Source organism: Globicephala melas, chromosome 15 (assembly GCF_963455315.2).
Source record: "Globicephala melas chromosome 15, mGloMel1.2, whole genome shotgun sequence".
NCBI lineage: Eukaryota > Metazoa > Chordata > Mammalia > Artiodactyla > Delphinidae > Globicephala > Globicephala melas.
In genome coordinates, this window is record NC_083328.1 from 51,401,663 (window position 1) to 51,429,617 (window position 27,955).

The 27,955-nt window shown below is 38.2% G+C and overlaps 1 protein-coding gene across 2 annotated transcripts in view; it reads right to left on the minus strand.

The window, feature by feature from the left end:
• Positions 1-27,955, minus strand: part of PLCB1 (phospholipase C beta 1) — a 692,666-nt gene that overhangs the window by 161,821 nt on the left and 502,890 nt on the right. For both annotated transcript variants that reach the window (XM_030872578.3, XM_060284359.2), the window contains exon 10: positions 6,672-6,818. In XM_030872578.3, coding sequence (XP_030728438.1) covers positions 6,672-6,818 — 147 coding nt within the window. The remainder of the gene's footprint in view (positions 1-6,671; positions 6,819-27,955) is intronic.

The following is a 27,955-nucleotide window of genomic DNA, read 5'->3' on the forward strand; positions in this document are numbered from 1 at the left end:
CACTGCACTATTACACTTCTGGCTGTCATTTCTTTCTCTTTTTCCTTGCAAACAGAATAATCTATTTAGGTTCTGATATGCTTCAGGGTCCCCTCTCCAGCCCTGGGATAAATCTTAATTCTTCTCAGCCAGTCACAGTGGTTCTGTGGTCCATGCTGGTACTTATTGTAGGGCATTGCTGTATGGTGTAACTCTGGGCTACATCTAATAGGGTGTAAAGGAAAGTCTGCTGGGTGAGTTGGGGAAAACCTCACTCATACAAAGGGCCACAAGATGCGGATGTTCCCTGGGCCACATGTGGAGCTTATTTCTTACGGAGGCAATGCTCAGGGTGCACAGTCATCTTGAAACAATAAGAGGATGGGACTTCCCTGGTGGTCCAGTGGGTAAAACTCCATGCTCTCAATGCAGGAGGCCCGGGTTTGATCCTTGGTTGGGGAACTAGATCCCACATGCATGCCGCAACTAAGAAGTCCTCATGCTGCTACTAAAAGATCCCACATGCCACAAGTAAAGATCCCACATGCTGCAACGAAGATCGTGCATACCTCAACTAAGACCCAGCACAGCCAAAATAAATACATAAATATATATTAAAAAAAAAAAAAGGAAAAGAAACCATAAGAGGAGCAAAAAGATAGAAAGCATCTGGGTCTCTGATGACATCAATGAATTCCTGATTTAATCAACACTCAACCACTCTGCTTCTGGACTTCTTGCTGTGTGAGGTAGTAAATTTCTTAATGTTTAAGCCATTAAGTAATAGTATCCTCTTATGCATAGCCCAAAATACCCTGGCTGTTTCAATTTACTTTCATTTTCACATGAAGAAATTAAGGCTTAGAAGACTTAATTTACTTAAAGGCAAATTGAAACTTGGTCTGTTTATTTGTTAAGCTCAACTTCTTTCCATTCTACCACCCAACTTTCATAGGTCTGTGTGTGCTTTAAACCAAAAATAAATTATAAAAAGTTGCATATGCTAAGGACTAAATGAGTAGGAGAGATGTAAAGGGAGGGAGTGACACTAAGCTTGGGTTGGTAGTGGATTGCCAAGGGAAAAACTATACCTTAAGGTATAGGAGAGGAATTGAATAATCAGATAGTTTAATTCATCAGAGGGATAACTAAAACCTCCAATCTAATGTTTTACTTCCCAAGCTGAATAAAAATGTTAATTATTCAGAGATATGTCACTTTGCTTTTCCTGAGTATACGGAGCCATCATCTCCCAAATGGTTTAGAGTATGGAAAGATTTATGAAGAGCTGAAAAAGTGTAATTGAAATGAATGCACACTGTTCAGTCCTGAGACAATCTTGTTTTGAGTCATAAGGGTAGATTCCTCAAGGAAAAACAATAACTTAAACCGTAATCACTACCTGATGTACTGCCAAGTCTATCCAAAACCCTAGAAAATGACCATCATAATTAAACATCAACTCATTCTGTGCATGTATTTCTCTCAGTGATTGGATTTTATTTTTCCTTCTGAGTGTCTTGATAGTCAACAAAGGGGCAATAATGAGCAGAGAAATAGACATAATAATAATAGCGCATTGCTAAATTGATTGGTTTTTATACTGTATGTTTAATCTTTATGGTCCCTTTGAATGCTCAAAAGAAAACATTCCAAATAATGAAGTTCTCCTTATTTGAATTTAGACTGGCATTTCTCAGGAATACTTGTTCTTAAAATGCTCCAAGAAAGTACCTAGCGTGGTCATGACTAGGGGAGGAGGGTTGATCATAACCTTAGTGTGAGTGAATCTGTAAGCTTTTTTTCTCTATATTCGAAACATACTGCAGTAGATGCCAACCTTTGTTTGAATCTAGCGTTTTAAAAACTCATTTGAATAGGAAAACTTTTCTTTTTCCACCACATACCCCTTCCGTGAAATAATGTTTCTGTAGAAAATATTTCTGCTTGTTCTGGAACTGCTTGTAAAGTATAAAATCTAACTCATTTTCTAGGTATTGATTTTAACATTTAACTGGATTTTATCGGGTTATACCTTGGTTATAATTTTATTTTATAACATTCTTAATAGGCTTTGGGAAGTTTGAATTTCTATATTTTAGATGCTTACCCAAAGGTCTCTGAGAGATAAGAGTTCTGACTCTCTATAATTAAAACAAGGACACTAATAATATCATATGAAGTAAAACCAAATTTTACCTGTTAGAAGAGGATTTTAGGCAAAACCTCAAGAACCTATATTAGAATTTATATGTAATTTTTAAAATTAATTATATGGAATTCTCCTTAGTTCCCCTGCAGAGATTTTGACTGGTATTGGGACAAGGTAATATTGTAAGAATGGAGATTTACATAATGCAAACCCTGGTATGAAAATATATGTCTCAGAAACATGAGGAAGATAAGTTTAAAAAAAAACCTTAAAGATCAGAACATAGTCTAACATAGGTAACATAGCTTTAAAAATTGAATACTTAAAAAGATGTGAATACTTTTAAGTATTACTAGAAATACTTAAGAAATTTTAAAATACTACTAGAAATTTAAAAATTGGGGAGAGAGTTGGTTTAGTTGTACAGAAATTTGGAGACAGCTCTTTGAGTTCTTTCTTCAGCAAAAAGTAGAGTGGACCGTTCTCTTTTATAGTAGCTGAAAGCTCTACTTTCTGAAAACTATTGGCCATTAATATGGTAACACCCCAAACCCAACTGACACAATGGAGCCAAGTTCTCTACCATATTTGTGCTGACCAAGTTAATCAGAGGGAGGGCAAATGAGTGACCCTGGAAGAAATTAATTGGACTAAAAGTCCTTAGTAAAATGCAGTTAAAAAACAAAAAGAACCGCTGAGAAAAATTGAACAGTATTTTGTAGTTCTATTGTTTGTGTTGATATTGAACAATTTTCTTGGAACTATTATTGTGTTGTCAGTAAAGCAAATGAGTGATTATGTATAATTTGCTAGGTATCAAGATTGATATAAAAAGCACAGCTATAGAATCAAGAATTTAAATTGGAAGATAGGAGTAGAAATCTTTATGTGAATTCTTGTGCCTTAACAAGAAGAAAAATGTATCTTTTCTTGATTTGTTCACTGAAATGGTCCAGAAACAACATTCCATAGCACAGGGTTCAAATTGCTGTTACCCATATGCGTATTTTTTCACACTAAAAGGAACAAGGGATCATTGGGGGAAAAGTCTGATTCCATGCGTGGTGCAGAAAGATGAGACTGGAAGATCTTTATGTGCCAGAAAACAAGGACATTTTTCAAAGATCAATGGGTCATGTCAAGAGGAGAGAGAAGCCAGCCTGAAAAATGTTTCCACTGACCAAAGCTGAGACGATTTGAACATCAAAAGGAGAATAGTGGCTGTGGTTGAGTGAACCTATGTAAACTCTGAAAACTTTGTCCATAATGATATGCAAAAAGGGAAAAATTAACATACTCTGGAAGAAGGTAAAAAGAATAGAACGTATATATACCCAGTCAGTCTTGTCATTCAGTCATTTTGGTATCATTGCCTGATTTGTTATATGGCAAATAATACAGATACTAACACATGTAAATATATTCATTTTTGGACTTAAAAAAGACTATTGGTAAAATTATTGCATAGTGTGACTTCCAGATAGATAAAACAACATGCAATGTCCAAAATTTAACTGAACATATGTTTAAGTATTTTTAAGCATTTTGGGGTCCTAAGTACAAGATAAATGCAAGATTCAATCATGTGTCAAAGTCTTTAAAGTTATATTTCTTAGGATCCTATGAAGTCAAAGATCTAGACTTTTACTTGAGGTTCTATAGACCTCCTCAAACTTGGATGAGAAAAAAGATTACATCTTTAACTCAAATCACTATGTGCAATTTAACATTCTCTTCAGTTATGAATGTACGCCACAAATCACTGTAGTACTAGCAGGACAGTGACTTTGTTACCAGTAGAAATCACAGATATTTTCATATCATATTCCAATTGTTGCAAATATCACATGTATTATTTATACAATTTTTAAAAATTGTGTTAATAAAATATATACAATTTTATCCAAATTTGTTTTTCAATATTTGATCAAAATATTTCAATGGAAGTTTTTCCTCTTTAATTCTATGTACATTATTTTATACGTTTAACATTCTTAGAAGGGTCCATAGGCTTCACCAGACTGCCAGATACATCAATGATACCGAATAAGATTAAGGACCTCTGGGAAGGAAAAAATCCTTTACAAATGCTTAGCAATTTGAGTGGGAGCTGCAAAATTTTTGTAATAAGTCTAAGAAACTGAATCCAAGAAAGTGGGCTAAGTGGACACTCTCTTCTTGAAGCTATGAAACCTGTAGTAATTTTAAAACAGGTTAAGGGGCTTCCCTGGTGGCGCATTGGTTAAGAATCTGCCTGCCGATGCAAGGGACACGGGTTCGAGCCCTGGTCCAGGAAGATCCCACATGCCGCGGAGCAACTAAGCCTGTGTGCCACAACTACTGAGCCTGTGCTCTAGAGCCTGCAAGCCACAACTACTGAAGCCTGCGTTCCTAGAGCCTGTGCTCTGCAACAAGAGAAGCCACGACAATGAGGAGCCCGTGTACCGCAACGAAGACCCAATGCAGCCAAAAATAAAGACAAACAAATAAATAAATAAATTTATAAAAAAAATAAAACACGGCTAAGAATATTCTGACATTCCTCCCATTGAGAGTTGTGGTCTGTGTCCCTTACCTTGAAGCTGGGTAGGTTTGTGACATTTCTGACAAATAAAGAACCTTGAAGCTGGGTAGGTTTGTGACATTTCTGACAAATAAAGAAAGAAGGGACAGTATGGAACTTCAGAGGCTAAGTGCAAAAAAGGGCAATTAAGCTTCCTCCATGTTTCTTTGGGACACTTGTTTTTGCAGCTATAAGCTGCCATGTAAGAAGTCTACCTACCCTGGGGCTGCCATGCTGTGAGGAAGCCCAAGCCACATGGGGAGGCCAATTTTAGGCAATTAGGTCAGCAGTCTTAACTGAGCCCAGCTGTTGGGTCACTAGCCCAGGTCCAGACATGTTGGTGGTGAAACCTCCAGATGATTCCAACAACCAAGCCTTTTGTGTCAACCCAGCCATTCACTTCCCAGCTGTAGCCCAAGACACCATGGAACAGAAACAAGCCATCTGCTCTGTGTCCTGTCTGAATTCCTGACATATAGAATATGGTCAAAATAAAATGGTGGCTGTCTTATGTCCCTGTGTTTTGGTGTGATTGTTTATACAGCAAGAGATGACAAGAATAGGGTTTAGGATGAGCCAGACACGAATCTAATTAGTTTTATAGCATGAATCTCTCTTAGTAGGTATGTAGTTGAAACAAAACAGGTCACAAGTAGCATAAGAACAGTCTGATTTTCATGAAGAACATGCAAGTTGCAGTTCAACTGCCTGTAGAACTCAGAGTGTATGACTCTGACAAGATGGTCTCAGATGATATGGAATCATCCTGAAATAGCTCATTCTAGCTGTCCAGGGGCCACATTGCTATCTCTGTCCAAGAGTCATTTCTATTCTAAGCTATTTTTCACCAAGTGTGGGATACCAGGCTAACACTGGATTCGATGCTAGCACAATATACATTTGTGCCTAGAGAAATGGATCCCCTTAAGGAATTCAGAAGACTGAACTGCTTATTTGCCAGATGGCTGAACCCTGTGAAATTCTCTTGAACACTCTCATGAATACCTAGTGCCTGGACCTCCCTGCCACTATGTGCATGGCATTGCTGGTCTATCCTGCCACACAAACCACACACCCCTAGGCAATGAGCCATAAGCACATCAAAACCTCCCCCAAGGCACGGCAAGTACCTATAACTTACAGATACCAAATGACACCCCAGACTTTGGTTGCATTGTGGGTCTTAAGGTCTGGCAATCTTATATTCATTTGGGTGATGGACTGTATGAAGCAAGAAAGTGATAAGGTTTTGAAAAGTCCTTTTTTTTTAACCAGTAGGTTTTTTTTTTTTTTTACAAAGTCTTTCTAAGGCTGGTAATCAGAGAGTATTCTGCAAGAAATGTATTTTGATTATAAAAACATTTTAGTTTATTGAGATTGGTATTTATTAAAATTTTTATTCTAAACTATATTGAGATAATATATATTATATATATGTTTTAATTTTTTTCTATTTAACAATCTACTAAAAACCATGGCAGTGCTCAATTTAGGGTCAAGTTAGGAAACGCACTCCTTTATTATAATATTTGCAACAAAGTATATATAAGATGTCACTCACAAAGAAATTTGTTTATGTCTAAAGCCCTGTGCACCTGAGCAAAATTATTAATTTGCCTTGAGTGGAAGTTATTTAGGGAAGAACTTTCCTGTAGATGAAAACAGTCCAGAGAACTATGTGGCTTTATAAGTGGCTTGAAGTCTATTGAAGAAAGAATTCAGTTATGCAAAAATTCCATTGGTCTGAAGATACCAGACATGAATACATTTTAGATGACATGAAAACTTAGGAATAGATGTGAAGAAATGATATTGTTGCTTGTGGGTGGAGCCTCTGGTCATGGAACCCCAGTTCTCAGAGGCTTTTCACAGGAAGTGAAAGGAAATACGCCTCCACTTCAGAACAACAGTAAGCAGAGGCTGGTGACATTTGGTGAGACTGGATAAAATAATTGTCAAAGAACTATGAACTCATACCTGTGAGGTAGGTGTTGTGTGAGGAATTGATGAAATAGTGAGTAAGTGGCTGAGACATATCTTCATTCAAATCCAGTTTCTCAGGTGGAACGACTCCATTTTCCTCTCCACTCAGATAGCGCATAAATCCATCCACTGATATCTGTCCTGGAGGAAATGAAGAGTTAAGAAGAATGTGAATGTATTATTTTCATGGGTTTCTGGCGTCATGTTGCTTTAACTTTTTTTTTTTTCCAGAAAACTCTTGTAGCATCCAAGATGGAAGACAGTAGCCCCAATTGCAATTTAATATGGATAAACAGTAGTCTAGGATCATGCTATTTCACTACATTTATCTCCAAATGCCAGAAATAATAGAGGAAAATGTAGTTACATGAGTATCACAGACTTTCAGAGGAGTTAAATACCTGAACACCGATCTCCTGTTTTTAAATATAAGAATGCTTATCAACTTTGCGTATGGACAGCAAAACGTTATTAGTGCTTATCTCTAGGTGATAGAATTAGGAGTGCACTTCCCAATGTTCTATCATGAAAATATGTTACTTTTATAATTAAAAGAGTTATTCACAAGTGGTTTTATTATTTAAACTAAAGTGAAAATGTTTTCAAATAATGATTTTTTATCTCTAAAACAGAAAATAAAGATGACCATACTGAGGAATAAAAATTTGAATGCTCATAAAAAGGAAGGTCTTTAAAGTTCTTATTTAGAATGACTTTACTTCAAATGAAAGAAATATGACTCGCACTTTAGTTAGTTTATTCAGATTGTATTTAGAATTTTTCTTCTGTTGTAATCTTTCTGAGGTGACTACTACTAAATACTGAGATAATTCTTTATTAAAGTGAATTTTATGTAGTACATAGAAAGGGCCATCTTCATGATTTTGGTTCATCATCACAGTTTGTCTCTTCAACCTTAACAATCAAAGCCACAAACAAACAAACAAACAAAACAAACACAATCACCAGTGCATTTGTGAGCAGTAAAGATCTTGCTAGTAAATGTTAGAGGGAAGTAAGTTTTTTTCCTTGTTGAAAAAGTTTGTATTAATATAAAAGTGGTATATGTTTATGGAAGAAAAATTAGGAAATAAGATGAACAGAGAGGAAAAGTAAAACTTTTCTGAACATGCCTAACTCTTCCTTCAGAGACAATTACTATTAAAATCTTGTTGTATATGCTTCCAGAAAAAAAAAAGTGTGTATGCATGTGTGTGTGTAATTCTTTTATGAAACTGCAATCCTATATATCTGTATATGATTTAGAAACTTTTGTTTATATTAACTGAACAATATATTATGAACACTGTCATATAATTATATAACATTTACATTTTATATATTATAAAATATATAACCATCACATGATTAAGTAATATTCCATTATCTTTGGAGTTGTCTCTCATTTTTCACTAGTATAAATGACATTGTATGGAATACTCTGGTAGTTGAATCTCTGTACAAACTTTTAATTATTTCCTGAGAATGAATTTCCAGAAATAGAATTGCTGGTTCAAAGACTATGCATATTTTTAAAGCTTTTACTACACATAACAAATTTGCTTTCTGTTAAAGTTCTAGCAATTTACTCTTTCACTAGTGGTTTGCCTTCTCTTCACCCCTATGCCAAACTCATAGGTAAAAACATGATGTCTAATAATTCTAATTTTCATTGATTTGAGCATTATTTATTCTTGAATGGTAAGAGATGTGTCATCTGCAAATGGAAAAGCTAGCACTACTGTTTACCCACAGTGTAAATCTTTTTACATTCAATAAGCTTCTCAAAATAACTGATGAGTATGTTCTATAATTCTGGAAACATTATAGCTAAATCACCTTTAATATTTTCCAGGAATAAATAAATAGAAAGAAATTTGGTTATTGGCTTTTGACGAGTGGAGCTGTATCTTACAAAAAGAAAAATCTTATAGATGCCATAGTTTATACCTCCAAATAACCATCATCTACCAAGGTGATGGTTCCAATCATGCTGTCATTGATGAGAACACTTTGGTTATTGCCTTTGAAACCTTCTTTTGAAATTCATTTATGGTGGAATGCATATACTCTTTCAGACTGGTTTCAATTTTTGGAAACAAACCAAAGTCAGTGCCTCTTAGGGCCAAAGTTATCTCAATAGATAGCTTTCAACAATATTTTGGAGCATAAAACATTTAGAGATAAAGTATTTTTTAAAAAAATCTGATTTCTTCATCGTCTTCCTTTTCGTTCCTTTCATCGGTAGGAACGAAAATCATAGAGCAGGTATACAAAAGATGAAGATCTGAGATGCTTAAATTAAGCTTTAGAAGCCAGGTGGCCCGTCCTCTCGAGCATCAGTGTTACTGGAGTCCCGGGTCCTGGGTATTTCCATGCTTTGGCACTCGAGAGCTGGCACTTTTTAAAATAGAAAAATGGGTGTTATTTTATTTACTTTGTTGTTAAGTGACTTTCAGTCTTCTGTTTGAGGTTTGGGGTGATCCTTCATCTGCATTGTGGACAATTATCATTTTACTCTGATTTATCGCCATCTTGTCACCTTATTCTCAAACGAGTGTCTATTCCTCCCTCCCTCTTTCCCTTCCTTCTCCCATCTCTTTACCTTCCACTCACTTAACAAACATTTATTGAACGCCTGCAATGTGATGAATACACAGAAAAATAAAGCAGAGCAAAGCACAGACTATGCCTTCAAAGAGCTCATAATCTAATAGAAAATAAGACCATTCACCCCTTGAACAGCAGGCATGCGCTCCTCCAGAGCAGGATGTGTGTTTCTATCTTTGTCATCCTTGGAATATACCACAATTCTCTGTGCACTGTAGCTGTAAAATCAGCACTTACCTTTGACAATTAGTGATTCAAAAGAGAAAATAAATGGTTTTGAAACTGGGAGATCACTAAAGATGGCATAATTTTGATTCTTTTATCTGATTAGGTCAAATCATATGAAATTATTAATATTTGGTGTTTTTAACCTATGCAAATGACAGTTTCATACATCACAATTTCTAACCACAGCTGTTCCTCAAAGGACAGGCAATAAATGCAAGTGGCTTTAGGGGCCAACAAAAGAAAGTAATGTGACTCCTGGAATAAAGTGTACCCAAGGAAAACTCACAAGTATATGCTCCTTCTAAAGGCATGCAAATGACAGCAATACAATATGGTGTGACCAAGACATACCATCTTTATGGTGCGGGTGGAGGCTGTGTTTGTGTCTGGTATCTTGGGAATAAATATCCCTTGGTGTGATCAGCAACTTTTAAAAGCAATTAAAACAAAACATATGCCAATATGGCATGGATGACAAATTAATTCTAATTTTAGCATGGATTTCCATTATATTGTCTCTAGTGCCTTCCGGGCACGTGTGTTGAGAAAGATTCTGAACCACGCTTGTGAATAATTTTGATGTCGGTCATGGAATGCATGACAGAAAAGTGGGGGTATGCAAGCTATATATTTGTTATTCTCAAACCAGGATATTATAATTTAGTTATGCTCTGCAACATGCCAAAGAACATGTGTCAAAGTTTTATTTGATTCATTAATGAGAAAATCAGGATGACGACAAACCCATTTCAAAGAAGCCTATGGGATATTGATATATACATATATGTGTGTCAGCAACCTACCCCCCAAACCTATTAAAATATTGCTAAATTGAATATAAACTTGCTTAAAGTCCTATAGGTCAATTAATATAATCTTTGGGTTACCTTCTCTACCTTTACTATTTCCTAGGAGTCAAAGATTTTAACAGAGTTTTTAGCATAGATTAAAATTAGTAAAAACAAGAGTTAGGTGAATCAGTGTTTGTAAGCTTTATTTACAATGAATTATATCAAATAATTTAAAAATCCCCAGCTGAGGAATTTACCTAACTTTGAATAGGAACAATATATGAGTTTGGAGGACAGTTCAGAATATGATTGTAGACTGCAAGTAGGCAGAGCAACTTTTCAACCCCAAAGCTTGCCTTGCTAACTAAAGGAGCAAATGTGCAAGACTTTGATATATCAAATGACTAGGCAGAGATATGTCAAAGTCAAGAAAAGCCAATGAAAAAGTAAAGATCAGGAGTTGGAAGTTTATAAGTTGCAAGGCATCAGCTGAGGGGTCAAGAGTTCATTTGCAAAAATGTAGATGTTTTTGGCATAATGAATTAGCCTAAAAATATAGTTCTGACCAGTAAAGGCTTTTGGACGAAAACAGACCCTTAGAGGATTTTCCTTTGTTGCATGTAACCTACAGCTGGAATACTGTTGTTGCTGTTGACTTAAATGCATCAGTACTTTTCCACCAACCCGTCACTGTTTTTGCGAAACTGCTTAAGATTTTTTTTCAGGTCCACTGAGGTACATAGAAAAATGAAAAGCCTTAAGAACTAAGATGGGGAAAACACTGTTTTTCTAAACCAGTCAATTTAGTAACAGTACAAGAAATGCGGCTTCCATTCCTGCCAGCAGTAATTGATCAGCGACAAACTCTTCAACCATAGGATGAGAAAACTAGATGGGCTCTTATGTCTCTTTCAGCTCTAAAGTTCTATGAATTCAAGTGGTTTAATACACTCTGGATGATTACCAGCTAAATTAAAACAAAATGTCCATATTAGAATGAGATTATGAAACATCAAACCACAATTAAAAGCAATGTGATGATTTTCTGGAATAAAAACAACAGGAAGAAAAGTTAAGTTCAGAAGGATAATATCAGCTGACAAAGGCTAAAAATAAAGTCCCTTCTATATTTTCTTAATAAAAGATTGATATGCTTCCAAGTGGACATGCCACTCATATAAAGACACCTAAAGATCTTTATAAGCATTTATATTATTTGAACCACTTAGAGCCAAAGTAGGAAAAATATAAGTCTCAAGGAATGGAGAAAACACTGCTCTATGAAGCTTTTTCGTTCAAAAGAAGTTCTAGTGTATACTGAAAAAAGAAGGCTGGTGATCAAATGTGAAAAGATCTGACTTCAATGGGGAGGAACCATCTTCAAAGGGACACGAGAGGAAAGTGGCATGACAAAATGATGGTCCCAATGGCCATTTATATGGCTTGTCATTCTTCAACAACATCTTTGCTGCAGAGAAACTCTCAAATGTCAGGCAGCTGTACACATATACCATAGCCAGGAACTGTACCTCTGCCTCCTTCTGTCTCTCTCCTTCCCCTGGGGTAGATGATGACTGAGGCTCCACTTGTGTCCTCTTGAAAATGTCAGGAAGACAAAAATTTGAAATTTTGTTGTGACAACATGAGACCTCCCAGGGATGCTTTTAAATCTTGCTGTATATCCAGGGACATAGAGCTGGATGCATTTCATGCTTACAAGTGCATGCCAAGGCCTTTGAATATATACTGGGGAACAAGCTACTCCCTTGCCTTCTTTAAACCTGGGACCATCCTATGGGCCTTGGGAACAATTAATTTATCTTTATATTTTTGGCTGTGTTGGGTCTTAGTTGCAGCACGTGGGATCTTCGTTGAGGCATGCGGGATCTTTTGTTATAGTGCACGGTCTCTTCGTTGTGGTGCGGGGGCTCCTCTCTAGTTGAGGCACACGAGCTCAGTAGTTGTGGCGCGTGGACTTAGTTGCCCTGTGGCACATGGGATCTTAGTTCCCCAATCAGGGATCAAACCCACGTTCCCTGCATTGGAAGGAAGATTCTTTACCACTGGACCACCAGGGAAGTCCCAGGCCTTGGGAACAATTAAGAAGAGGAGGATCTGTGTCCAGAAAAGGGAGCTCTGGAGAACAGAATGGAACAGTCTAAAGAGGTTTATGGACTGGTTCTCCCATTTTCTCAGGTCCTGACCCCTTTTATTAATTGACTTCTTGAAACCTACTTCCAACAGAACTTTCCAGCTTGACCTCATGTTCCAGGTATCTAAGAAAAGATGTTTCAGCTTAAGTCTCTCCAGGAAGAAGACACAGTTATCTAAACCTCTTTGCAATATGTTCAGGCACAACTGTTCTCCCAGTTTCATTTACTTGATGAAGCCTTTCCTAGAGTCTTATGACCTAATCCAATTTAGATTAATCAATTAACATTTTTTAAATTCTATTCTTTGTTGAATCTCTTTTATTTTTTGTAAACCGCATCTTCCTCCTTCATAGTTAGCTTTTCATTTCAGTGGGAGCACATTTGTCAGTAGCTTCCTGAGAAAGGGTTCCTGAGTGTTAAGTTTTTTGAGCCTTGTACGTCTAAAAATGGCTTTATGACATTTGCATTCTTTATTGCTAGTTTATCTGGGTATAATATTGTAGGTTAAGAAAATTTTCTTTTAGATTTTTGTGAGAAAAGTTGCTTCATTGTCTTTTAACTTCTAGTGGGCTGTTAAGAGATTTGAAGAATTACTATTTCATCATCCTAAAAACATATGTGGCCTGTTTTTTTATTTTGTCTCTTTGGAAATTTCTAGCATCTTATTAAGTTCCAGTTTCTGGAAACTTCACAATGATGTGCTTTGGTATAGGTTTATTTTTATCCCCTGTGCTGGACACTCTTGAAGCCTTTGTAGTCTGAAAGCTATTATTCTTCTATTTGGAACATTTTCATAAATTATCTTGGGGCTTCCCTGGTGGTGCAGTGGTTGAGAGTCCGCCTGCCGATGCAGGGGACACGGGTTCGTGCCCTGGTCCGGGAAGATCCCACATGCCCCGGAGTGGCTGGGCCCGTGAGCCATGGCCGCTGAGCCTCTGCATCCAGAGCCTGTGCTCTGCAATGGCAGAGGCCACAACAGTGAGAGGCCTGAGTACCGCAAAAAAAAAAAAAAAAAAATTATCTCTATGCTAATTTCTGTTCTCTTTCTTCTGGAATATTATTTGATCAAATTTTACATTTTCATATATTCTCCCTCCAATTTTTCATTTTATTTGTTTGCTCTACTCTCTGGGAGCTTTCCACACCTTATTTCCAACCCTTCTTTGAGTGTTTTGTTTCTGCTACCCTCTATTTAATGTCTAAGAGCCAGTTTATGTTCTTTGACATTTCTTCAAAAAATAGCACTGTTATTTTTTCAGTGGTTCAATATGTTTTATTATCTTTCTAAGGATATTAATGATATATGTATATTTAAAATTTTCTTCTCACTACATAGTCATTATTTTCCTTAAGGTTACTTTTATTTTTGCTTACTTCTACTTTTTAAGTAAGTTTTCCTCATATGTCTAGTGATTTTTAATTGCCTGTTCATATTTCAAATGGGTGGACTAAAAAGCTGATTGGACTATTCAAAGCATCTGTATATCTGAATATGAACATGCAAAGTGTAAGAGTTAATAAGGCCTCATTGTAGAGGGATCAGTCTTTGTCTCTTTGGAGTAAGCCCTAATGTCAATACCTTTAGTTCTTTCTTCTTGAGCCGATCAAGTCCTGAGAGAAGATCTGTTTAATCACTTGCCAGGAAAATAAAGGCCTGGATGCCAGCCTTCCAGAGCCAAATGGGGGAAGGGGCAGAATGTTTACAATCACTTTATCTCTTTGCTTTCAAATACTATCCCTGACTTCACCTGGGATTGTGTTATCCTCAGACCCTCTGCTTTCTTGTCTCCAGAAGGGAAACCTTTAGTTTTCTCCCAGGTGGGAGACTATTCCTTAAACAGCTGTCAACCAACCCTCCTTATTCTAGGCTGTAACTCTAAACCTATGATCAGTTTCCTCAGATGTGTTATAGCTGTAAACCTATAGATCGTTGCCAAAATTGTGTAATTATTGTCTCTTACCCTATTATATCCACCCTTGCCAGATTATGCCTTAAAAAAATACAATGCAATTTTAGTGTGGTTTCAACAGAGAGTTTAATTAGTTGAATACGTCTAGACTATTCATTCTATTTATCCTGATGATCCATGATTTCTCTACTATACCAGACTGCAGAAGTTTGTTGATTAAGTTAAAAAAATCAGATTTCACATGCTTTATCCTTTTGATCCTACTATTTTTAGGTAAAATAAATCAGATGGGAGAAACTGAAGGTCTTCTGCTATAGACCTGCTTTGCCTGGTCAGGGACTTATCGTGGATCTCCTTGGTTGTTTTTCATTCAAATCTTTTTGGTGAGAAGTATGCAGTGACTAATACCTCACCATAGATGGCACTATATGGATAATTTGTCAGTCAAGTTTTCCTTGCTGTGTCTTTTCCCAGGTAGAATGTAGTCAGTCACAGAGGCAGCCAGAGCTCCCAGGTATTTATCAGGCGGGAGTATTTAACAGACGAAATATTTCCTCCCTTATACTTTCCAAGACCCTCTCACTCTTCTCCAATACAGGCAGCAACACAGCATTCTAATTTTGTCTCAGGGAATGGAGGGATGGAAGAGAAGGGAGAACTTAAGAGTACCTTTTCGGCTTGGTTCTGAGGGCACTCTTCTACCAAGGCTTCCTTGTCCCCAAGCCTAGGGGAAGTCCCAAGTCCTGAAGAGAGAAGCCTGTGGCTCCTTTCTAGGAGATGGTCTAGAAAGTTCCAAGCCCTGGTGTTCCCCAGTGGCTGGAACAGAAGGAGAGTTTTATCTTTACTCTCTCCCTCTGCCTAGTCCCTGGCAGAAGCACTAATCAGACAGTATTAAATGTCTAAAGCCATCAAAATAGAAATAGGGGACTAAGATAATTCACAACAGAACAAATCAATCCTTAAACAATGAAAGAGCTGATTGTCCTTCATGACACTGAAATGACAAGTTACCCGCCCTGTCAATACTTTCTCCTTCTAACATCTTTGCTCAGCAATGCTAGAATTTCTTTTGAAATTCACAAGTAAGAAGTTTATCTGAAATAAATCCATAGCCCTCACCTTCTACCTAGAAGCTTATGAAAGTGACTTTCAATAAGGTTGTGTAACAAAAGCTGATGCTCCTTATTGCACAGATGAGCCTGATGGCAAGTCCTCAGCACCAGACTCTCACATGATGCTTTACATGGGCTCTGTGACCAGGAAAGGGAAAAGGACAGCAGGGCATGGTCACAAGCTAATCTCTAAACAGAATTCATGGCACATTACTAAAGTGACTAGAAAGTTTTGAAAGTCAGGCTCTTTCCTGTTCAGTGTGTGTTTTTTACTGGGATGGTTACCTTGGAAATGACCTCATCATGGCATCAAAGCACCAACATGGAACTGCTACCTCGTTCGTCCTAAAAGCAGATGTAAGGTAACAGTGGCGAAGTGCTAAAGTGAAAAATAATTCTGTGGAGAGTCAAAGAAAGAAAATGTGGCTGGCTGTGTCTACAAACACACTACTTTAAAAAAAAAAAAGAATGGATTCTGACTTGAAAGGAAGTATATTTATACATGTGCAAGCAGGATGGTAAAGGAAGAGAGAGCCAGCCTTTGAAGAGCTTCATGAATTTAGTCTATCTCCCATATGTTATTTTATAAACCTTTATATACTATTTACTATATGCAAATATTAACTCATTCTATCCTCATAATAACTCTATGAAGTGGGTACTACTTTTATGCTTATTTTATGGGTGAGAAACTCAAGTAGCTTGCCCAAGATCACATGGCTTACAAGTGGATAAAATGGGATTTGAACCCAAAGTCAGGCTTTGTGTTCCATGCCATTAACTACTATGCTATCCTGCTGTACAGCACATAATCTAGTACTAGGAGAAGGTAAATCATAATCTTCATCATCATCACCATCATCATCATCATAACAGGAAGAGCTAGCAGTACCTGAGCATTGACCATGTGGCAGGCACAGAAATCCTATAAGAGAGGTACTTTTTACTTCCCATTTTCAGATGAGCAACCTGAGGCTTAGAGAGGTAAGCAACTTTTCTAAGGTCACAGGGGGTACTCAGTGTGAGAGCTGGATCTGGAGGTGTTGCCAGGGCAACGGGAAGGCAGATGGTGGTGAGTGCGACCGATGATGTTTATCCACATAACTTTCCCAGCACTGGCCTGGATGAGGAACAAGGATGATGAAAGGAGAGGATCCTGCCTCTGTAGCCGTTGGCTTCAATTGAGGCAATGTGGATTAGTCCTAAAAATAGCCCTGAATGTGACCAAGGAAGAGCTTTTTCCCATGATTTACTTATCTTTTTAAAACGTGTGACTTTAATCTTTTTGTTAAAAGAAGCTGGACTCAGGCAGGACAAATGACCCATCTAGTAGAGGCGTGAGGATTAGCTCTTTGATTTGGATTTGTCTATCAAGATCTAAAATTCTTTTCCAGACTCAATTTACATTCTAATCTCCACAAGTAATTCAAAGGCACCCTCTAACATTTTTATTCTCCAATCCACGAGTCTAACTTGTAGGAAGAAAAATAAAATACAACAAAAAAAATGTGTTATGCCAATGTGAGGACAACAGAAATGCTAAACAGAAAATATGACATTGTTTTGTGGGTTTTGCAAAAAAAAAAAAAATGCAGGTTACCTTTTAAAAGGAATAGCCAAACACATGCAAATAACATCTTTCAAAGCCTGGAAGCACAGAGAAATCTTGACAAATTATGCCTTGGAAGACAGATGGCCTATAAATCCTTACAGAATCATCACACAGTTAGGATGCGCAAACTGAACAATGTGCCTGCCAGCTAGCATGGCCACCAGCCTCACTTTGCTGAGCCAAATGCCAATTAGGCAGGATCTGGCACTCACATGTTTGGATGTCACTGGGATTAGGCGGTTGAGAATCCATTCATCACCATTCAATCCTCAGTCCTAATGTAATGATACCAGGGCATGTTGGAAAGCTACTGGTCCAATGGCTTAGCACCTCCTAAAATCACTTCCAAGCACAGCTCTGAGAAGGTATTTCCCTGGCTGACATTTATTCCTGGTGCTTTGACCCTTATGTGAGTTCTGCTAGACAGTAAGTGCAGATGGCTCTCATATCCCAGGGCTCACCAAAATCTATTTGCCTGCTTACAGAAATAATCTATAAAATGTTCCCTTTTCAATTCTCTTTGCTTGGGCACAGACTTTCCTATTATATTTGCCAGTTAACTGTGTTTTTGTATAGTGTATGAACTTTGCTGGTTTCTTTGCCTATTTTATCCATTTCTTCTCAATCCTGGAGTTAGTATATTCTATACATGTTCTCAGGCATTATTATGTTATCTTAGGCTGAAAAGTGTCATGCATTCTTATTCCATCTTGATTGCAAAGCTGTTCAATTACCATAATTATGTACAAATACAAGTCCAAGATATCGTGTAATAATCTCTACTAAATGAATACGTGCTCTTCTCAAAAGCCTTTGCAGATCAACCCCACGACCCAGCTGTCCTGGCTTTTTGTGGCCCTGTAGTTCTCCCTGTATTCAGCTGAACTTGTTCATGTGGTTTTGTGTGAAAGTTCTTAATAATAGCACCTAACTTTGATTTAGCACTTTCCCTTTTTCAAAGTATTCTCACATCTGCAATTTATTTACATCACACTGTTCTGTTTGGTAGGTAAGACAGCATTTTATTATTTAACAGGACAGATAAACTTTGACCCAGTGAGATTAAACAGTCCTTTTAAGTTGACATGGCTAGATAAAAACAGAATCCAGATTGGTACCCTACTCTCTTAAACATGGGCTTGGAGTCTTTTTCACTAGATGTATGTAACGGCTGATTGATCATTTAGGGCTAGAGGTTCTCAGAGGGTAGGGAACAAGTCTGTCGCATTTTATTAGTGCACCATCACATTGTTCCATGAGAGGAGACCCTTCACAATGGTTCTTGACCATAACACAAAGGAGAGAAAAATGTTCTAGATCCTTAACGAGAATATCATGTTCCTTGGGTAAGATGGACATTAGTTTTGCCCAGGACTGAGAGATGATGCAACATTTAATGGTTGCCTACCGTTCCTCATTCTCACCTCCTAAATTGCCCTACTGGTGCTACCTGGAATCACCTTTCAAATAAACTCTTTATATTTGGATTCTTCTCCCAGGGTCACTGCTGGGGGAAGCTAAACAAAGGCAAGTAGTGTAAGTGTCGGGAGCCACATAGGAAGTGCCTTTGAGTCTCAGCACGGACGAGACCCTTAGTGCCAAGCAAAGCTGGTGCTGTCAGGTATAAATATGGAGAGGTAAAGTTCTCCTTTGCAAAGCTGATGCTGTTGGACATAAAAATGGAAAAGCAAAGCTCTCGTTTGCAAAGCTTCCTGAACACAGGGTTTTCTACACTCCCCCTACCCTGTTGTTCCATGAAGAGCAGCTCCCTCCTGGTGGCTGGTGCCGTGTAATTGGTCTCTCTTGCCCAGTGCTGTAAGCTGGGCCCTCTCTGGAGGAGAAACCTGGGTTCCCGAAGACATGTGATCAGAGCCGGGGCCCCGCCAGTTGGCGAGGGAATCCCAGGGCAGGTGCTGGGCGTGGAGGCCACGGGGGCATAGGCTACCAAGGTGACAGAGAACTGACCTTCTCTGGGGGCGCTGCACCTCGCTCACTCGCACACCTCACATCTCCCTGCTTGGCCCCGGAGGATGGCTGGTTAGCCAGAGACGGGTAAGATTCCTCAGGGAAGGAACAACCTAAGACAGGCACAGTCGCAGAGGGGCCATCAGGAGAGAAATTGGGGGCCAACAGAGGTGGGGCACAGACCCTCACCCCCCCAACTTGTCCCCATGGCTGCTTCGCTTCCCACGCCCAGCTCAGATGGGAACCCAGGTAGCAGATAAGAGACCTGGCCAATGGCAACTGCTCTCCCGCCGCAGCAGGGCTTTGTTTCCCATTTTCTCCGTGGACCACAGCTTTCCTCTGTGTGGAAGCCAAGCTTTGCTCTGTGTGATTCCCCTTGTTTTCCCCTGCCTTTGCCTAAGGTGATTTTTGTAGGATTGTTATTGGTGTTGGGAAAAATGTATAGTTTTAATGCAGGGGTTTAAGAAAAACCCCAATTTAGGGTAAAAACCAAGAGAAGGATTATAGCTACTTTGGCTTCTTTAATGATTATATTTGTTGGGGAAATATAATGGTGGGAACATTTCTGCAGCAGCTTTGTACTTTAAAAGAAAAATTGCAAGAGTTATGGCCTCCCAGTGGAGTTATAAACATGCTGGGAAATACCTGGGTATGGTGGCAAGGTTTTATGCAACAGTGGCTTTAATCAATGAGTTTACGGTACAATGTCCGTTCCCATGGCCTTTTAGAAGTATAAAAAATAATGTGTATTGTTTTGATTGTTTTGATTACTATTATAGGGTTAGAAAATCTGTGGATGAAATGTTATATTTTTGCTTTTAATTGTTAATAGAATTATTTGCTTAAGTTTATAGCTTGATTGAGCAGAATGTGCAGGTACAAGAACACCTTAATCTTTTGAGAAGAATGAAGAAACCGTAAACAGAGTTCCTGACGTAGATGTGACCAACATGGACTTAACCTGTTTTGAGAGACTCTGGGCGATGGGAAAATTACCTAACCTGTTTTAATCAATCTGCTGATGTAAATTACCTTTGTTTTGTGGCCTATGTGGGGGAGTTTTTGGTGTGGGAATGAGGATGTTGAATTTGAAAATGAGATTACTTTATAGTATAAATACTTTAAAATCAGAAGAATAAATTTGTCAGAGCCTTGCATCCTTTGAGGTGTCTTGTGCTCTGTCCACGCCGACTCCGTCTCCCCTTTGGGTGAAACCTGTTCAGCTGGGGCTGGTCCCCGGCAAGTGGCGCCCGAACAGGGACCTGAAGGGGTAAGTATTATTTTTTTCTCGGACGGATAGGAGTCTCACCGTAGGGTGCTGCAGACCCCCAGTTAAGAATACTGGTTAGGAAGGTGAGTAAGCCGGTGTCAAGATGGGACACGCTGAGTCCAAAGAGAGGCTCTTATTTATTGATATAGTTAAACATATGATAAATGGAAGAGGAATTAAGGTAACTAATAAGCAACTAACTCAGTTTTTTCAGTTTGTACAGGAACAATGCCCATGGTTTCCAGAACAGGGAACAGTTAATATAGAAACCTGGCAAAAGGTGGGGCAAACTTTGCAAGTATATTATAGTCATTTTGGACCTGAGAAGGTTCCAGTAGATACTTTTACTTTATGGAACCTTATTAGAGAGAGCATTGCTCCCTTGCCTGAAGGTCAAAAGAACCCATATAAATATCCTACAGAAGTAATGGATGAATGTACTCCGTTACTTTCCCCAAAAACATTAAAAGATACTAAGGTTTTGGCTGCAACTTTAAAAGATTGTAACCTTAATGATAATGACTCAGAGGAGGAAACTGAGTCACCTACTGATAATAAGTTTAATTTGTTAAAGAACCCTCCTTTTGATGATGAATTGCCTTCTGCAGATCAGGATGATTTAGATGCTGCTGCATATGATTATGAAAGAAGGAAATATGAACCCCATGGTGCTTTTTCTATGCAAGAAACTAAGAAAAATAGGCCTAAATTACAGGATATGTGCCCTTTGGGTCGTTTACCGACCGCCCCACCGGCACCTCTAAGTTCTTCAGTTCCCCCTTTAAAAAGGTCAGGGCATTCAATTTTAAATGTTGGGGGCCTACCGCCTCCACCACCTTTTAAGGCCAAGGGCCCACCACCTCCACCACCTTTTAATAATAATCAAGGCAAAAATAAAAGGCATAGGAGAATAAACGATGAGGATGATGACTATGCTTTTGCAGCCTATTTTCCAGTTATTTTTGAGGATGGTTTTGATGATGATGATGTATATTGGGATCCCTTGCCTCTAAAACTTTTAAAAGAACTTAAAAAGGCCTGGACTGCTAATTTTTTTGTGGCTATGCTTAGCTTGCTTTCGGTTCAGGTAAGTGCCAACGGTACGTACTGGGCTTATTTTCCAGATCCTCCTATTTTACATATATGTACATGGAAAGATTTTAATATTCCAGTGACTTCCTCATTTCCTGAATTGACCGATGGCAGTCGAGGAGTACAGGGCTATAAACAATTTGTAATCAATTTTAATTATTCATTTACAGGTCAGACTGATTTTCCTCCAATATGCTTTTTTCTTGATTCAGGGTCAATAGGAGGTAATCAAACAAAAAATGGGTGTTTGTCAGTAGTTGATGCAGGATTTTTGACAGACTCCCCTAAAAGGCCTAAAAAGCCAACAGGAAAAGATAAAACCACAAGATATTTATGGTCATTGTTAGGGAAGGTTGTAAGACAAAACCAAGTTTTTGTTAATAAATCTTTGGCTAAAGTTGTTCATCCTCCTAAATATGATGATTATGATGAGATTATAGGGGAAGCTACAAATGAATGGATTTGGATAGATATTAAAACTGGATATCCTTCATGGATATATTGCATGTATAATAAAGAGAATAAAATATCCATTCCTGGAACTAAATATTATATTTCAGATTGGAGTAGTAATTTTCCTGAAGGAGATTATAGAACATATTTAAAGTTAGGCTTGCTATACCCATGGAATGATTCCTATATTCCCCGTCCATTGAAGGTAGATAGATGGAATAGTCATGGATGGGTGGCTCCTATTTATACTTTTGTTTATGAAAATAAAACCTATTATCAATCTCAGTTATGGAGATTACCCTTAACCACTCGTAAAATAATGTTAATTAGAGCTACTACCCATGCGGAAGAATATTATGTTCAAACCTGTGTGACATCTCCATATTCCTTATTGCTTTCCAATGATAGTGAAAAGTTGCAGATTATGCAGTATAATATGAGGTTTTATATTACCTGTCAGCAATGCATACTGACCACTTGTATTGTTCCTGAAATGAATGTTTCAACCATAATGGTGTTAAAAAGACCAGCTTATATTATGTTGCCAGTAGCGCTTAATGAATCTTGGTATACAGATATAGGGGCGGAAATTGTAAGACAAGTTGGAGAGCTCATACGGCCAAAAAGATTTGTGGCTACTTTGATTTTGGGAATTTCCGCTTTGATAGGAATACTGAGCTCTTTTGCTGTTGCAACATATGCTTTAGTAAAAGAAGTACAAACAGCACAATATGCTAATGATTTATCAAAAAATATATCCTTGGCTTTGGCGACTCAGGAAATAATAGATAGAAAGTTAGAAGCTAAAGTTGATGCCCTTGAGGAAGCAGTTTTACATATTGGTCAAGAACTTACTGCTTTAAAAATTCGCCTATTTTTAACATGTCATAAAAAATATTCTTGGATATGTGTTACTCCCTTAAAAGTAAATTATTCTGAATATTCTTGGGAACAAATTCAAATGCATATTTTAAATGTATGGAATTCTAGTGATTTGGGAATTGATTTGGAACATTTACATAAACAAATTCATGATATTGCGGCCTCTCAATATGATATGAATCCCTCAAAAGCTGCTGCAGAATTTTTATAAAATTTATAAAATTATTTTAAGGATAATTCCTTTATGCATATATTAATAAATTATGGGGCTGCCGGAGTGGTTATAATTTTGCTTCTTATTTTTTTTCCAGTCATTATCCGATTAATTTAAGCTGCCCTTCAAAGTGTATATAAAACCAAAGTGGAATTGCATACTGCCTTTTTAAAAAATAAAAAAGGGGGAGATGTCGGGAGCCACATAGGAAGTGCCTTTGAGTCTCAGCACGGACGAGACCCTTAGTGCCAAGCAAAGCTGGTGCTGTCAGGTATAAATATGGAGAGGTAAAGTTCTCCTTTGCAAAGCTGATGCTGTTGGACATAAAAATGGAAAAGCAAAGCTCTCGTTTGCAAAGCTTCCTGAACACAGGGTTTTCTACACTCCCCCTACCCTGTTGTTCCATGAAGAGCAGCTCCCTCCTGGTGGCTGGTGCCGTGTAATTGGTCTCTCTTGCCCAGTGCTGTAAGCTGGGCCCTCTCTGGAGGAGAAACCTGGGTTCCCGAAGACATGTGATCAGAGCCGGGGCCCCGCCAGTTGGCGAGGGAATCCCAGGGCAGGTGCTGGGCGTGGAGGCCACGGGGGCATAGGCTACCAAGGTGACAGAGAACTGACCTTCTCTGGGGGCGCTGCACCTCGCTCACTCGCACACCTCACATCTCCCTGCTTGGCCCCGGAGGATGGCTGGTTAGCCAGAGACGGGTAAGATTCCTCAGGGAAGGAACAACCTAAGACAGGCACAGTCGCAGAGGGGCCATCAGGAGAGAAATTGGGGGCCAACAGAGGTGGGGCACAGACCCTCACCCCCCCAACTTGTCCCCATGGCTGCTTCGCTTCCCACGCCCAGCTCAGATGGGAACCCAGGTAGCAGATAAGAGACCTGGCCAATGGCAACTGCTCTCCCGCCGCAGCAGGGCTTTGTTTCCCATTTTCTCCGTGGACCACAGCTTTCCTCTGTGTGGAAGCCAAGCTTTGCTCTGTGTGATTCCCCTTGTTTTCCCCTGCCTTTGCCTAAGGTGATTTTTGTAGGATTGTTATTGGTGTTGGGAAAAATGTATAGTTTTAATGCAGGGGTTTAAGAAAAACCCCAATTTAGGGTAAAAACCAAGAGAAGGATTATAGCTACTTTGGCTTCTTTAATGATTATATTTGTTGGGGAAATATAATGGTGGGAACATTTCTGCAGCAGCTTTGTACTTTAAAAGAAAAATTGCAAGAGTTATGGCCTCCCAGTGGAGTTATAAACATGCTGGGAAATACCTGGGTATGGTGGCAAGGTTTTATGCAACAGTGGCTTTAATCAATGAGTTTACGGTACAATGTCCGTTCCCATGGCCTTTTAGAAGTATAAAAAATAATGTGTATTGTTTTGATTGTTTTGATTACTATTATAGGGTTAGAAAATCTGTGGATGAAATGTTATATTTTTGCTTTTAATTGTTAATAGAATTATTTGCTTAAGTTTATAGCTTGATTGAGCAGAATGTGCAGGTACAAGAACACCTTAATCTTTTGAGAAGAATGAAGAAACCGTAAACAGAGTTCCTGACGTAGATGTGACCAACATGGACTTAACCTGTTTTGAGAGACTCTGGGCGATGGGAAAATTACCTAACCTGTTTTAATCAATCTGCTGATGTAAATTACCTTTGTTTTGTGGCCTATGTGGGGGAGTTTTTGGTGTGGGAATGAGGATGTTGAATTTGAAAATGAGATTACTTTATAGTATAAATACTTTAAAATCAGAAGAATAAATTTGTCAGAGCCTTGCATCCTTTGAGGTGTCTTGTGCTCTGTCCACGCCGACTCCGTCTCCCCTTTGGGTGAAACCTGTTCAGCTGGGGCTGGTCCCCGGCAAGTGGCGCCCGAACAGGGACCTGAAGGGGTAAGTATTATTTTTTTCTCGGACGGATAGGAGTCTCACCGTAGGGTGCTGCAGACCCCCAGTTAAGAATACTGGTTAGGAAGGTGAGTAAGCCGGTGTCAAGATGGGACACGCTGAGTCCAAAGAGAGGCTCTTATTTATTGATATAGTTAAACATATGATAAATGGAAGAGGAATTAAGGTAACTAATAAGCAACTAACTCAGTTTTTTCAGTTTGTACAGGAACAATGCCCATGGTTTCCAGAACAGGGAACAGTTAATATAGAAACCTGGCAAAAGGTGGGGCAAACTTTGCAAGTATATTATAGTCATTTTGGACCTGAGAAGGTTCCAGTAGATACTTTTACTTTATGGAACCTTATTAGAGAGAGCATTGCTCCCTTGCCTGAAGGTCAAAAGAACCCATATAAATATCCTACAGAAGTAATGGATGAATGTACTCCGTTACTTTCCCCAAAAACATTAAAAGATACTAAGGTTTTGGCTGCAACTTTAAAAGATTGTAACCTTAATGATAATGACTCAGAGGAGGAAACTGAGTCACCTACTGATAATAAGTTTAATTTGTTAAAGAACCCTCCTTTTGATGATGAATTGCCTTCTGCAGATCAGGATGATTTAGATGCTGCTGCATATGATTATGAAAGAAGGAAATATGAACCCCATGGTGCTTTTTCTATGCAAGAAACTAAGAAAAATAGGCCTAAATTACAGGATATGTGCCCTTTGGGTCGTTTACCGACCGCCCCACCGGCACCTCTAAGTTCTTCAGTTCCCCCTTTAAAAAGGTCAGGGCATTCAATTTTAAATGTTGGGGGCCTACCGCCTCCACCACCTTTTAAGGCCAAGGGCCCACCACCTCCACCACCTTTTAATAATAATCAAGGCAAAAATAAAAGGCATAGGAGAATAAACGATGAGGATGATGACTATGCTTTTGCAGCCTATTTTCCAGTTATTTTTGAGGATGGTTTTGATGATGATGATGTATATTGGGATCCCTTGCCTCTAAAACTTTTAAAAGAACTTAAAAAGGCCTGGACTGCTAATTTTTTTGTGGCTATGCTTAGCTTGCTTTCGGTTCAGGTAAGTGCCAACGGTACGTACTGGGCTTATTTTCCAGATCCTCCTATTTTACATATATGTACATGGAAAGATTTTAATATTCCAGTGACTTCCTCATTTCCTGAATTGACCGATGGCAGTCGAGGAGTACAGGGCTATAAACAATTTGTAATCAATTTTAATTATTCATTTACAGGTCAGACTGATTTTCCTCCAATATGCTTTTTTCTTGATTCAGGGTCAATAGGAGGTAATCAAACAAAAAATGGGTGTTTGTCAGTAGTTGATGCAGGATTTTTGACAGACTCCCCTAAAAGGCCTAAAAAGCCAACAGGAAAAGATAAAACCACAAGATATTTATGGTCATTGTTAGGGAAGGTTGTAAGACAAAACCAAGTTTTTGTTAATAAATCTTTGGCTAAAGTTGTTCATCCTCCTAAATATGATGATTATGATGAGATTATAGGGGAAGCTACAAATGAATGGATTTGGATAGATATTAAAACTGGATATCCTTCATGGATATATTGCATGTATAATAAAGAGAATAAAATATCCATTCCTGGAACTAAATATTATATTTCAGATTGGAGTAGTAATTTTCCTGAAGGAGATTATAGAACATATTTAAAGTTAGGCTTGCTATACCCATGGAATGATTCCTATATTCCCCGTCCATTGAAGGTAGATAGATGGAATAGTCATGGATGGGTGGCTCCTATTTATACTTTTGTTTATGAAAATAAAACCTATTATCAATCTCAGTTATGGAGATTACCCTTAACCACTCGTAAAATAATGTTAATTAGAGCTACTACCCATGCGGAAGAATATTATGTTCAAACCTGTGTGACATCTCCATATTCCTTATTGCTTTCCAATGATAGTGAAAAGTTGCAGATTATGCAGTATAATATGAGGTTTTATATTACCTGTCAGCAATGCATACTGACCACTTGTATTGTTCCTGAAATGAATGTTTCAACCATAATGGTGTTAAAAAGACCAGCTTATATTATGTTGCCAGTAGCGCTTAATGAATCTTGGTATACAGATATAGGGGCGGAAATTGTAAGACAAGTTGGAGAGCTCATACGGCCAAAAAGATTTGTGGCTACTTTGATTTTGGGAATTTCCGCTTTGATAGGAATACTGAGCTCTTTTGCTGTTGCAACATATGCTTTAGTAAAAGAAGTACAAACAGCACAATATGCTAATGATTTATCAAAAAATATATCCTTGGCTTTGGCGACTCAGGAAATAATAGATAGAAAGTTAGAAGCTAAAGTTGATGCCCTTGAGGAAGCAGTTTTACATATTGGTCAAGAACTTACTGCTTTAAAAATTCGCCTATTTTTAACATGTCATAAAAAATATTCTTGGATATGTGTTACTCCCTTAAAAGTAAATTATTCTGAATATTCTTGGGAACAAATTCAAATGCATATTTTAAATGTATGGAATTCTAGTGATTTGGGAATTGATTTGGAACATTTACATAAACAAATTCATGATATTGCGGCCTCTCAATATGATATGAATCCCTCAAAAGCTGCTGCAGAATTTTTATAAAATTTATAAAATTATTTTAAGGATAATTCCTTTATGCATATATTAATAAATTATGGGGCTGCCGGAGTGGTTATAATTTTGCTTCTTATTTTTTTTCCAGTCATTATCCGATTAATTTAAGCTGCCCTTCAAAGTGTATATAAAACCAAAGTGGAATTGCATACTGCCTTTTTAAAAAATAAAAAAGGGGGAGATGTCGGGAGCCACATAGGAAGTGCCTTTGAGTCTCAGCACGGACGAGACCCTTAGTGCCAAGCAAAGCTGGTGCTGTCAGGTATAAATATGGAGAGGTAAAGTTCTCCTTTGCAAAGCTGATGCTGTTGGACATAAAAATGGAAAAGCAAAGCTCTCGTTTGCAAAGCTTCCTGAACACAGGGTTTTCTACACTCCCCCTACCCTGTTGTTCCATGAAGAGCAGCTCCCTCCTGGTGGCTGGTGCCGTGTAATTGGTCTCTCTTGCCCA